This window comes from Pseudophryne corroboree, chromosome 6 (genome assembly GCF_028390025.1).
Source record: "Pseudophryne corroboree isolate aPseCor3 chromosome 6, aPseCor3.hap2, whole genome shotgun sequence".
Taxonomy (NCBI): Eukaryota; Metazoa; Chordata; class Amphibia; order Anura; family Myobatrachidae; genus Pseudophryne; species Pseudophryne corroboree.
The window spans coordinates 47,938,231-47,951,335 of NC_086449.1; the positions used below are offsets into that span (position 1 = coordinate 47,938,231).

General features: G+C 43.2%; 1 protein-coding gene across 1 annotated transcript in view; it reads right to left on the reverse strand.

Moving 5' to 3' along the window:
• LOC134934229 (uncharacterized) overlaps nucleotides 1-13,105 on the reverse strand; it is a 157,644-nt gene that overhangs the window by 125,215 nt on the left and 19,324 nt on the right. The window contains exons 2-3 of the mRNA XM_063929713.1: nucleotides 9,193-9,306; nucleotides 4,388-4,471 (exon numbers count right to left, since the gene is read on the reverse strand). Coding sequence (XP_063785783.1) covers nucleotides 4,388-4,471; nucleotides 9,193-9,306 — 198 coding nt within the window. The remainder of the gene's footprint in view (nucleotides 1-4,387; nucleotides 4,472-9,192; nucleotides 9,307-13,105) is intronic.

The following is a 13,105-nucleotide window of genomic DNA, read 5'->3' on the forward strand; positions in this document are numbered from 1 at the left end:
GTGGGCATGTATATAAGTGGCACTGCTAACATTGGCATGCAGATAAGTGGCACTGCTACCTTGGGCATGTGTATAAATGGCACAGATACTGTGGGTTTGTGTATAAGTGGCACTGCTACCGTGGGCATGTGTATAAGCGGCACTGCTACCGTGGCCATGTGTATAAGTGGCACAGATACTGTGGGTGTGTGTATAAGTGGCACTGCTACCGTGGGCATGTGTATAAGTGGCACAGATACTGTGGGTGTGTGTATAAGTGGCACTGCTACCGTGGGCATGTGTATAAGCGGCACTACTACCGTGGACATGTGTATAAGCGGCACTGCTACTGTGGGCATGTGTATAAGTGGCACTGCTACCTTGGGCATGTGTATAAGCGGAACTGTTACCGTGGATATGTGTATAAGTGGCACTGCTATTGTGGGCTTGTGTATAAGTGGCACAGATACTGTGGGCATGTGTATAAGCGGCACTACTACCGTGGACATGTGTATAAGCGGCACTGCTACTGTGGGCATGTGTATAAGTGGCACTGCTACCTTGGGCATGTGTATAAGCGGAACTGTTACCGTGGATATGTGTATAAGTGGCACTGCTATTGTGGGCTTGTGTATAAGTGGCACAGATACTGTGGACATGTGTATAAGCGGCACTACTACCGTGGACATGTGTATAAGCGGCACTGCTACCATGGTCATGTGTATAAGTGGCACTGCTACCGTGGACATGTGTATAAGCGGCACTGCTATCGTGGGCATGTGTATAAGTGGCACAGATACTGTGGGTGTGTGTATAAGTGGCACTGCTACCGTGGGCATGTATATAAGTGGCACAGATACCGTGGACATGTGTATAAGCGGCACTGCTATTGTGGGCTTGTGTATAAGTGGCACAGATACTGTGGGTGTGTGTATAAGCAGCACTGCTACCGTCATCATGTGTATAAGCGGCACTGATACTGTGAGCAGTATTATGTGTATAAGCGGCACTGATACTGTGAGCAGTATTCTGTGTATAAGTGGCACTGATACTGTGAGCAGTATTATGTGTATAAGCGGCACTGATACTGTGAGCAGTATTCTGTGTATAAGCGGCACTGATACTGTGAGCAGTATTATGTGTATAAGCGGCACTGATACTGTGAGCAGTATTATGTGTATAAGCGGAACTGATACTGTGAGCAGTATTATGTGTATAAGCGGCACTGATACTGTGAGCAGTATTATGTGTATAAGCGGCACTGATACTGTGAGCAGTATTATGTGTATAAGCGGCACTGATACTGTGAGCAGTATTATGTGCATAAGCGGCACTGATACTGTGAGCAGTATTATGTGTATAAGCGGCACTGATACTGTGAGCAGTATTATGAGTATAAGCGGCACTGATACTGTGAGCAGTATTATGTGTATAAGCGGCCCAGAAAGTAACCCCCTCCCCTTGACAAGTGGCTCAAATTCTGACAATAGCGATGGTATATACTGTAATAAGATTACTAGATCTGCCACCAGTGCAGTGTAAGGGACAGAGCAGAGCTGCTGCATATGCCCAGTGGTAGCAGCATCTTCTACAGCGTTTGCTATGTGTGTGGTTCTGAGTCCTCAATTAGTGCAGTGGTTCAGAGAGTAGCTACCAGGGAGAAGAGACAGGAACCTTATCATGAGGTGGGAGAATGTGTTCTTGGAAAGTGCAGTACTGCTTCTATTATGTTTGTGTATTTATTTATTTATTATAGTATGTTTAACCTATTCTTGACCACTTTTTTATATTATTGAAATATGTTTGATACAGACTATACTAGAGACCATCTATAGAGGTAAATATTACATAGTAATAATGTAAATGAGGTTGAATAGAGGCAAAATGCCCATCGTATTCAACCAGTATTCTGTATTAAGATGGGTTCATTATAATGCTAATCCTAAAATATGAATACTGTATTTTATGATCCGCAGAGTGGGAGATTGTGGATTACATTTGAAACCCCCCCCACCCCCCCTCTAGAAATCCTGCGTTTGCCACTGCCCTCACCTGGCTGGCTTCGCTCACCATGCTTCGGACAAGGTTACTATTCCCAATCGTAGTCCACATGGATTGTTAAGTATGAAAAAGTTCAAATAAAGAAAAAAATTGTGAAAAACTCATGTCGACTTTTTGACCTGTTGACCTAGAAACCCTGTCCACCCAGTTACTGTCGACCAATATTGGTCGACCTAGGCATTGTCGACCTAAGTATGGTCGACCTAGCGACCGGATACCCAGACACACACATCTGCTTACGGCTATCGTATTAAAGGGATAGATGAACAGGGCTCCATCTGTAAAGTGTTAATAAGCAATAGCGCAAACTGGATTTATTTGGTATAACCCCAACTGTTTCTTCATTTATCACACAGGTATTCTAAATGACACTGGCAAAGTAGTACCCAACCAACCTGTATTGTGTGGACAGTCATAGGGTAATCGTAGACGCTGATAATATAATATTGGTGTACAGTTAAAGTATATGCGTAAAATAAAACTGTTTCATATACGCTCAAGGGGGTTACGTAAGATTGCATTTATGGTCACATATAGGGGGTAAGAGAGTTAGATTTGGGTGGGTTATTTTATTTCTGTGCAGGGTAAATACCAGTGACGTGCGGTGAGGTAAATGGCTGGGGAGGCACTGGCTTGTATCAGAGCCAGATTTACACACGCATATATGAGCCCAATAGAGGAGTACTGTACCCTAACCCTAAACCCTCTTCTGACGGCTAAACCTAACCCCCCTTTCCCCCCCTCCCACGTGATTGCATCCCGCTGATAGAAGGATCAGGATTACGGGCATCGGTATTTAGATGCCGGGATCCCGAGTCCTGTCTGGATGTCAACGCCGGTGTTCTAGCTGCGTACGGGATTCCGTCGTCAGTTTTTCCAGTGCCGGGATCCTGTCAGTCGGTATCCTCACTGCATCCCTTTTACCAAGCATGTTGTGTATGTATTACAGTCAATGTAACATTTTGGAGGGTTTGTCTGTCACTTAACTTGCAAGCTGGTGCCGCTGTATGGTCAGAACCGAAACCTCAGGATGATTTACAGAATTAAAAAGTCTGGCTAGCAATAAATAAATATGTAAAGTCTGTCCTGCCTCTGACGTTTACTATAAATCATTACTGTATTTATCCGGTTACCAGTCTGACACACATACAACTTTTTCACATAAAACAACTGCAGCATACCTAAATGAACACACAAAACTAGATGTGACCTTTTTGCCGGCTTTGTAAGAGAAGAGTATAGAGGAACCTACACACACTTTGGAATCTGGAGAAGTAATCATTAGACAGCTATATTAATGACCCCTAAAACACCCAGTGAGTGTACAGCCCATCAGCAGCTGATCATCTCACAGCCAGCATGCAGTGATACCTACGCTAATATAATACCAGACAGAAAATGAAATTACCGGATGAAGCAGTTCCACCCGGTAATTTCATGAAACACCAGGGTCCTTTTTCTGTCTGAAAGGGTCGACCCGTGTAGTAATTCCCGAGACTTCGACCCTGGAATCTACCAGGGTCGGAGACACTGGAATTTCGACACGGGTTGACCGTTTCACACAGACAAAATACCCGTCTTGATCTACAAATTACCGGGTCGAAATTCTCGAACCGGTAATTTGCACGTCTATGTGAAAGGGGAGTCAGGCAGGTCCCGGCAAAATGACCCGGCACTGAAGAGAGGAGGAGGGAAGAGGGAGCATACAAAGTAAAGTTACAGTACTTTTTATTCCAGTACTGCTGTGTAGATTAAAAAAAAAGTACATGTTGGCAATTATGTGATAAAACCACACACAAAACTAAAAATAATACCAAAAATTGCAGTTAATGTTATTCCAGTTTCAGAGGGCAACACTACAAAACAACAACTTAAAGTGTTCTATACACACATTAACTGCATTCTATATTAAATACACATACTGTAGCTAAAGGTCCCACCTGGGCAATTCAGATTGGTCACTGCCACTAATCACATACAGTATAAATGTGCAGAGTATGCTACATGTAGTACTGCATATACCAGATTACAGTCAGGGCAGCTCCTGATGTGCAGATTTTTATCAAAATAACAAGATGGGTGAGTATGATATTGCAGAGCCAAAGTCCTGTGGTTCCCCTGTGCAGAGCTCTCAGCCAGCAGCATCACACAGAGACTGCTGCATGCTGTGCACAGGGGTGGGCTGTCAGTGCCCATGAGCCTTGACCTCTGCACCAGTGTAGGGCAGCAGGCAGGCTCATGTCACAGAGGAGAGAATGATTGATCAGCTGTGTGCTAACAGTGCACAGCATACTCACTCACTTTGGGGAACTGTGAGTACACAGAGCTGAGGCACACAGGACCTTACCTAGCCAGGGCACAGGAGGCTTAGGAGCATCACCGCAGCAGCAGTGCTCTGTCTCTGAAGTGAGCTGTCTGAAGTCTGAACTTCCTGGTTACGTCCTGGACAGGTCACCTGATCATCATTGAGGCAGATGTAGTAGCTGCCTCTAGTGGTCCGTTTTCTCTGCGGGATTATTGGCTGCTGTGGAGCCCCGCCCCCCCTGCACCAGGTCGTTCTTATTATCACAGTGGAGGGGGCTGCATGTTGCCTCACGACTCTCTGTGTCTTCCTGGAGCAGTGCAGCATTTGTGAGTTTACACTATAAAAATGATTTGAAGACTACAAAGATTATATATGATTATATTTATAAATTAGAAATAATTACTTTGTATTTTCCAGATTATTTTTATAATAAAAACTGTGTAGTATGACAGGTGAGGCACTGCCTCCCCTGCCTCCCCTGACTGCACGTCCCTGGTAAATACTGGCTGCCTTATTTTTACTCTGCACATTAGATTGCAGATTGAACACACCCCACCCAAATCTAACTCTCTCTGCACATGTTATATCTGCCTCCTCTGCAGTGCACATGGTTTTGCCCAATTGCTAACAAAAATCCTGCTGCAATCAACTTGGAATTACCCCCATAGCCTGCTGTATATGCTTAAATGTGTACATTTATTGGGGGTAATTCCAAGTTGATCGCAGCAGGAAATTTTGTAGCAGTTGGGCAAAACCATGTGCACTGCAGGTGGGGCAGATATAAGATGTGCAGAGAGAGTTAGATTTGGGTGGGGTGTATTCAAACTGAAATCTAAATTGCAGTGTAAAAATAAAGCAGCCAGTATTTACCCTGCACAGAAACACAAAAACCCACCCAAATCTAACTCTCTCTGCACATGTTATAGCTGCCTCCCCTGCAGTGCAGATGGTTTTGCCCAACTGCTTAAAAAATGTCCTGCTGCGATCAACTTGGAATTACCCCCATTGAGAGGAAAACAAAGGAGTCGAGACTACTGGAAGCAGTTTAATAAACAAGTTTATCGAGCCTAGAGTCTCATTTATTAACATTATTTTTACTAAAATAATGTGAGAAAAGGGAGTTCTCTGTTTTCACATCCTTTTCACATAATTTTAGTATTTCTTAAATGTATTAAAGGGCTTTTGGAGCAGTTTTCATGAAAAATTGCTCCAAACCCTTTCATTCACTTTCTTTTTGTAACCCACATCGCATTCCCCATACTTATAATGGGAAATGCGATCTGGGCCGAATTTACAAAAAAAAGTGAAAAAAAAGTGGAAAAAAAACCAAACATCTCAGTGTGTCCTGTGATAATCTCGCCAGCTCAGGCTGGTAAAATCACAGGGCAGCACTGCGATAAGCTGCCTTCTGCCCAGCTTTCTCTGCCCCCTGGCAGAGACAGCTGTGCAGGGGCCCAGCGATGTGATCAGCTCTGTGTCTCTGATAGACACACAAACTGATCACTTGTAACCACCCCCCCCCCCCAAAAAAAAAAAATACCTGTCCAGGAGCTGATGAACGGTGCACCGGAGAAGGCTGCAGGGTCCTGCATGTGCTGTGACCCCCGATGCAGTAAGGTGACACTGCAAAATGGCAGCTCACTTTACAGCACCGGGGGTCACAGCAGCGAACAGTGGGGGTAATTCCAAGTTGAACGCAGCAGGAACTTTGTTAGCAGTTGGACAAAACTATGGGGGTAATTCCAAGTTGATCGCAGCAGGAAATTTTGTAGCAGTTGGGCAAAACCATGTGCACTGCAGGGGGAACAGATATAACATGTGCAGATAGATAGATTTGGGTGGGATGTGTTCAATCTGCAATCTAAATTGCAGTGTAAAAATAAAGCAGCCAGTATTTACCCTGCACAGAAACAAAATAACCCACCCAAATCTAACTCTCTCTGCAAATGTTATATCTGCCCCACCTGCAGAGCACATGGTTTTGCCCAACTGCTAAAAAATTTCCTGCTGCGATCAACTTGGAATTACCCCCTATGGCCCTCATTCCGAGTTGATCGCTCGCAAGGCGAATTTAGCAGAGTTGCTCACGCTAAGCCGCCGCCTACTGGGAGTGTATCTTAGCTTCTTAAAATTGCGAACGATGTATTCGCAATATTGCGATTACAAACTACTTAGCAGTTTCTGAGTAGCTTCAGACTTACTCGGCATCTGCGATCAGTTCAGTGCTTGTCGTTCCTGGTTTGACGTCACAAACACACCCAGCGTTCGCCCAGACACTCCCCCGTTTCTCCAGCCACTCCTGCGTTTTTTCCGGAAACGGTAGCGTTTTCATCCACACGCCCATAAAACGCTGTGTTTCCGCCCAGTAACACCCATTTCCTGTCAATCACACTACGATCGCCGGAGCGAAGGAAAAGCCGTGAGTAAAAATACTTCCATCATAGCAATTTTACTTGGCGCAGTCGCAGTGCGAACATTGCGCATGCGTACTAAGCAGAAAAACGCTGCGATGCGAAGAAATTTACAGAGCGATCAACTCGGAATGAGGGCCCATGTGCACTGCAGAGGAGGCAGATATAACATGTGCAGAGAGAGTTAGATTTGGGTGGGTTGTGTTCAATCTGCAATCTAATTTGCAGTGTAAAAATAAAGCAGCCAGTATTTACCCTGCACAGAAACACAATAACCCACCCAAATCTTACTCTCTCTGCACATGTTAAATCTGTCTCCCCTGCAGTGCACATGGTTTTGCCCAGTTGCTAACAGAATTCCTGCTGCGATCAACTTGGAATTACCCCCATGGTTTTGCCCAACTGCTAACAAAATTCCTGCTGCGATCAACTTGGAATTACCCCCAGTATCCGGCAGCCCTGCAGGCTCCCTGGACTGGTGAGTATATTTACAGTGCCATGTGTGTGTGTGTGTGGGGGGGTGAGTCACGATGGGGAGGTCAACATGGCACATACGCATATTTAAACCTAATACTTACCTGTCAGCCTGTATTGCTTCACCTGTCTGCTACCTACTGCTGACGCTGGTTAACCGTGTTTGACTGTGCATAAAGCTACAGCCAGCCTGCTTTGTAATTTCACCTGTTTGCCACCTCCCCTGCTACAGCTTGTATTCCATGACTGAGTTATATTAAAGCCAACCTTTACTATGCCCCCGTATCTTATGTAAACTGTCCTTTATATGAACTGTTATGTATGGTTCCATTTTATCCTTGCAATTGTTTCCCTTTACAATGTTCAGTCATATAACAATAAAATGGCGTTGGAACCATAGGCGTTTCTGTAATGGGTGCAGTGTGTGCAGTGCACACGGGCCCGGAGTCCAGAGGGGCCCACACCGCACCAATAGAATATACTTACCCCTCCTGAGTCCCGCGTCGGAGGCCTGCTACTACTGCCGGAGAGGAGGGGGCCTGTGACGGAAGCTGCACATGGGTTCTCTCCTCTCTTAAAACGCCCCCGGTTGCATCCTGAGCCATGGTGTGTCATTGTGTCTGAGGGGTAAAAACTGGTTTCCCCCTCTGATCATCCCCGAACCTAGTCCGTTTTAGTACCCCACACTTAGGGGTACATTTACTAAGCAGTGATAAGAGCGGAGAAGTGAGCCAGTGGAGAAGTTGCCCATGGCAACCAATCAGCACTGAAGTAACATCTATAATTTGCATACTATAAAATGATACAGAGATGCTGATTGGTTAATGGGGAAACTTCTCCGCTGGCTCACTTCTCCGCTCTTATCACTGCTTAGTAAATGTCCGCCTTGGTTTATTGTACCTGTACCGGATTTGTGGGTGTTACATTAATGTAAGAAAACTATTGGGAATCCAATTTTTTTTTTTATTTTACCAATATACAGTGGTCACTATTTGATTGATATTGTTGGTGTATATGTAGCACGTTGTTTGTTTTATCTCTTGTACTAGTTACACTCAGGGCCGCATTAAAGTCCACATGGGCCTGGGACTAAAAATGATCAAGGGCCTATTGGGCGAAGTTGAGGAGGTGTGGCTAATGTTGTGTGGGTGTGGCTAGTGACATATGGGCGTGTACACTATAAGACGTGAAAAGACTGATCATGCTCAAATGGGCGCCCCCTATTATAGTGCTACCATCACACAGAAGAAATTAGTAAAAATATATACATTCCTTAGAGTTGTTCCATAAATAATTCCATCCACATCGAGTTTTTGCAGATTATTCACTCCACATGTGGGGAAAAAACATACACTTTCAGGTGTAGCACAATAAAATTTGAAATTTAATGACAATTAACACAAATAAAACAACAAGAAATCTGATGTTCCCCCGGTGATGTCCCTAGGGGACTGAACAATTACCAGATACGATGGAAAACTGGTAGTTAACAGTTCTCAAACACAGCTCTTAAATTTAATCCGAAGAGGGTCCACCCGGGTAGGCAAAACTCCGGAAAAACGGGAATCGATCTGGCCTCCGCTCAGCACCTCAGGGACAGCTCCGGAAGTCTGAATCCTCTGACACAATAGACCGACGCGTTTCAACCCTTTTAAGTTTGGGTCTTTTTCAAGGCAGTGATGTCAGAGTGCAATCCTTACAATCCTTATAAATGAGGTTTGTCCAATCACCATCTCCCTTCAGTGACGTGAATTTCCCGCCTTTTTTCCTATCTCCATTCGTTGGCAGGAAGTCTATCTAGTTCCCCTTAGATGACAATGCCCAGAGGTCCATCCTCAATATGCCTCCTACCGGCAGCGCGTCAGATGCGGTACTTTCTAGTCCTGATCGGAAATACGTCATCTGCAGTATCCGCTCGTCATAGCCGGAAGTGGCCCGGCGCCGCGTACTTCCGTTCTATACTTTGTCCTGGCGGAAGTGTCCCACAGTTCATATGAGCAGCCTGGCGGAAGTGGGCAACAAATGTAAACATAACTCTTTGTTCATTAAAGTCCACATACTGTCCTTTGGTATAACCTTAATGTAAAAGAGTATATAATAAAACGGAGCATCAATATAGGAATAGCAGCATAGAAAAATATAAAATAATAAACAAGATATAAAAACAGGGTAACAAAACAAGGCATCAATACACAAATAGCAGCATAAAATAGTACATATTTAAAAATCTTATTTTTAAAAAAAAGTTAATATAGAGATAGCAGCTCAAGTAGACATATAATAAACACCTATTTATAAAACCCACTTCAATTCGAAGTCAATATTTAAGCCATGTGGTTGTAGCGTATTGCATTCATAAATCAGTTGCATCTCACTCTTTGCCAAACGGGATGCAATATCCCGTTGGCGAAGATTGCTTTTTAAAAGTTTGATGCCTGCAAATCGGATGACATGTTTTGGGGAACAATTGTGTACCTTCTTAAAGTGGAATGATAGACCATGCGTTTCTAGACCCCTTTTGATATTACGACAATGCTCCCCAATCCTGACTTTAAGTGCTCGAGAAGTGCGTCCTATATAAAACAGGTGGCATGTGCATTCAATACAATAAATAATATTACTTGTATTGCATGTGATAAAATCCCTAACATACACACTTTTTTCATTAATTTGAATTTTATCCAACTTTTTGGTGCCATCACTCTTTATCTCACGGCAGCCAATACACATGCCACAACGATGGAACCCCTTGGTGATGATTCATGGTTCTCTTTTTATAGGTGGAAGGTAACTATTTACCAAGGCATTCCTAAGATTTGGAGCTTTTCGGTAAATAAAAGTCGGGCGGTCTGGAATCTTATTCCCTAGCACCGGGTCTTTTTTTTAAATATTCCAGTTTCCCTTAATGGATTTTTCTAAAATTTTGATGTTGAGAACTGAAACTAGTAATAAATGCCCATTCGAACCTTTCCTTCCTAGTATGTTCGGAAGGTTTAGTAACTAAAAGATCACTTCTTTTAGTTTCATTGGTCTTTTGTACTGCCAATTCAACAATGTCCTTTCTGTATCCACACATTTCAAGTTTTTTTTGTAGTTCACAGGCTTGTTGTTTGAAAGTGCTATCTTCCGTACAATTCCTTTTACTAATTTACCAATTCCTAATTATTATAGGAAGTTCATCAGAGGATTCTCAACTCTCATTGCTCCTATTACCAGTGATAAAGCTAAATATTTATCTTACTTAAAACCCTTTAAGAGGTCTAAGAACACTGTACGCTAGTGATGTATGGAATACCGTAAGGGTACGCACGTTGCGTAACAATCGCTTAGCCGTAGTCGAGACGCTCAAGCGTCACGTTCACTCACGGCCAAGAGATCACAGGCAGGCACGCTATTGGCTGCCGACTAACGTAATGGTTCGCTATTAGCGTAACGGACGCTCGGGACCACGAGGAGATCACCAGCAGCGCAGACGCTCACAATGTTAAACCTTTATAACTATACCATAAAATAGTGTATTATGCAGTAAACCTTGGTGTAGTGTTAGGGTGTAAATGTAACACAGTGTAACCTTATTAACTTAAAAGCTGTTCGAGCGTCTCCGACGCTCTGAGAATACTTAGAAATATAAGAAATACACAGATACCGGGCTTTGGTTCTAACACCTTATATGAACGTTCTATTTGCAAAAGAATAATACAATACAAGTCATACACTACCAATATAACATAGACTAACTAACCAGATAACTACACTTAAAATACAATAATGGTACAATAACACTTTAAGAGGAAAAGAGAGAGAAAAGGGAGAAGAGAGAGAGAGAGAGAGAGAGATATGGCTCACAATAACAATAAAGACAATATGATTGCGGAGAAAACTTACGCACAAAGGGAACAATCGCATGCGCCTTTCTGAATATCCAGCTCCCGATTATCAGTGATGAGAATCGTTGAAGAGAGTGAGTTGGATCAGATCGGCTTGTCTATTTATGCCCCACACACAATACAATACAATGGTCCCTACAATCTCATTGTTCATTGGACACAGGAATTCGTCTTCGCATTATAACAAAAGGTCATAGGTTGATTCATACAGGTGGGCTGTGACTATTTCCAACTGCTCAGGTGGGTGGGAAACTAGGTTTCCCGCCGCATGGATAAGTGAGTGCAAATAATAGTAAAAGTACATAAACTTCTTATGTCCATAATTATTCGCACGAGCGATTAATCCGCTTCAAACCAACACCGGAATATTGCTAATTAAATACTCTTCCGGTGGATACTAAACACCACTGTATAACCCATGTCTGACCCTTCATATCAAACAAAGAGGGATCTCTTTGTCTATGAACATGCTACATTAACTAAACTTTCAGATTCTATCAAAGGGACCATAATCTACAAAATACATTATATGGTAAAAATATGTAACGATTGAGTCGCACGCTAGGCGCACATAAACTCTACCGTAAATGCGCATACCGTGCGCCTGCGGGTGCACGTAACAGCGGGTATGCGCACGCACGGGAGAGCGTACGCATGCGCAGCGCGGACATGTATGAGGTGCAAATATGGCAGTGTACATCATGATATTTTTCTGACTTTGACAGTCCACCCTTTGGCAGTCACCAATAACTGCCACTTCCTAAAACATTTAAAAAAGAGAAAAATATATGTCATGTGTAAATACATTTCCATGGTTGGGTAGGGGAGGAGAGAAGAAGGTGTGAAAAGGGTATGACCTAGTGAGATAGCAGAAGCATGTGTGTATGAATCCATGTTTGGGGGGTCATGTATCATCGTGCCGTACGTGTTTTAAATCAAGCTTCGAGGTATTGCGAAGTATATATTTGAATTCCTTCTTATCCCGTATTAAGGGTCTGTGGATGGGCTGTCAATCTTTACCGAGCTCTTTTCAGCTTTTGGTTGTAACAAAATGGGGGAGCACATTTTAGTTGATGATACATGAATGGGGGAATATGTGATTGCTGATATCTGTGCCTGTATTCCCTGTCGACTATGTGTGTCATTACCTGAAGGTTGTAGAAATGAAGATAAAGAACAATTATGGTAAATGCAGTGGTATTCAATGTCAGGTTAATGAACATTTGTCGGTTGAAGTCTTGTCTGGTGTCTGTTGAATGCAGTCTTCTTTGGGCTTTTGCCAAAAAGTGCGAGCAAAAGCTTTGTCAATGTCCATAGACTTACAAAAGTGTTGGGCTAGCGTAAATTTAAAATTTCTAGGGAAACTGGGGGTCTATGGCATAGTTCATCAATTATCTGTGTATAAGGTTGTCAAAACTTCTTCTTTAATCCATCTGTTGTCTGTATAAAGGATCATCAAATTCCTCGTCCAAGTGGGTCTTTTTACCTTGGAGAAAACGGAGAAACAGGTGAAAGAAACGGACCGTACAATCGCATTTTCATCACATCATTGTCTCTACCGTTGGGTCATAAATCAAATCCATTGGAATTACAATTTCCTCACTCCTTAGACTCATTACCCGGGTACTATGTTTGCACTTCATCAAAGCCTGACCGCATCTAAATATCAAGCAAATCGATATGACAACACCTAAGATACATAGGAGAAATTTCCCTACATCCATTATGACTCCTTGAGCCCATTCTCCTAAACCAGAGAACCAATTTCGCGGGTTCAACCATGACACCCAACCAGTCAGCTCATTACCCACAGCAGCAAGGGTGAGATTGTGTCTCCTGCGAAATTCCCACTTTAATTGGAGAATATCGTCCATCTTTTGGTCTATGACCTCGACCGGATCCTCGGTACTATTTGTGATATATGTGCAGCATTTCACGCCGTACTGCGTTGCCAGTGTGACACAATATCCACCTGTCACTGCTGTGAG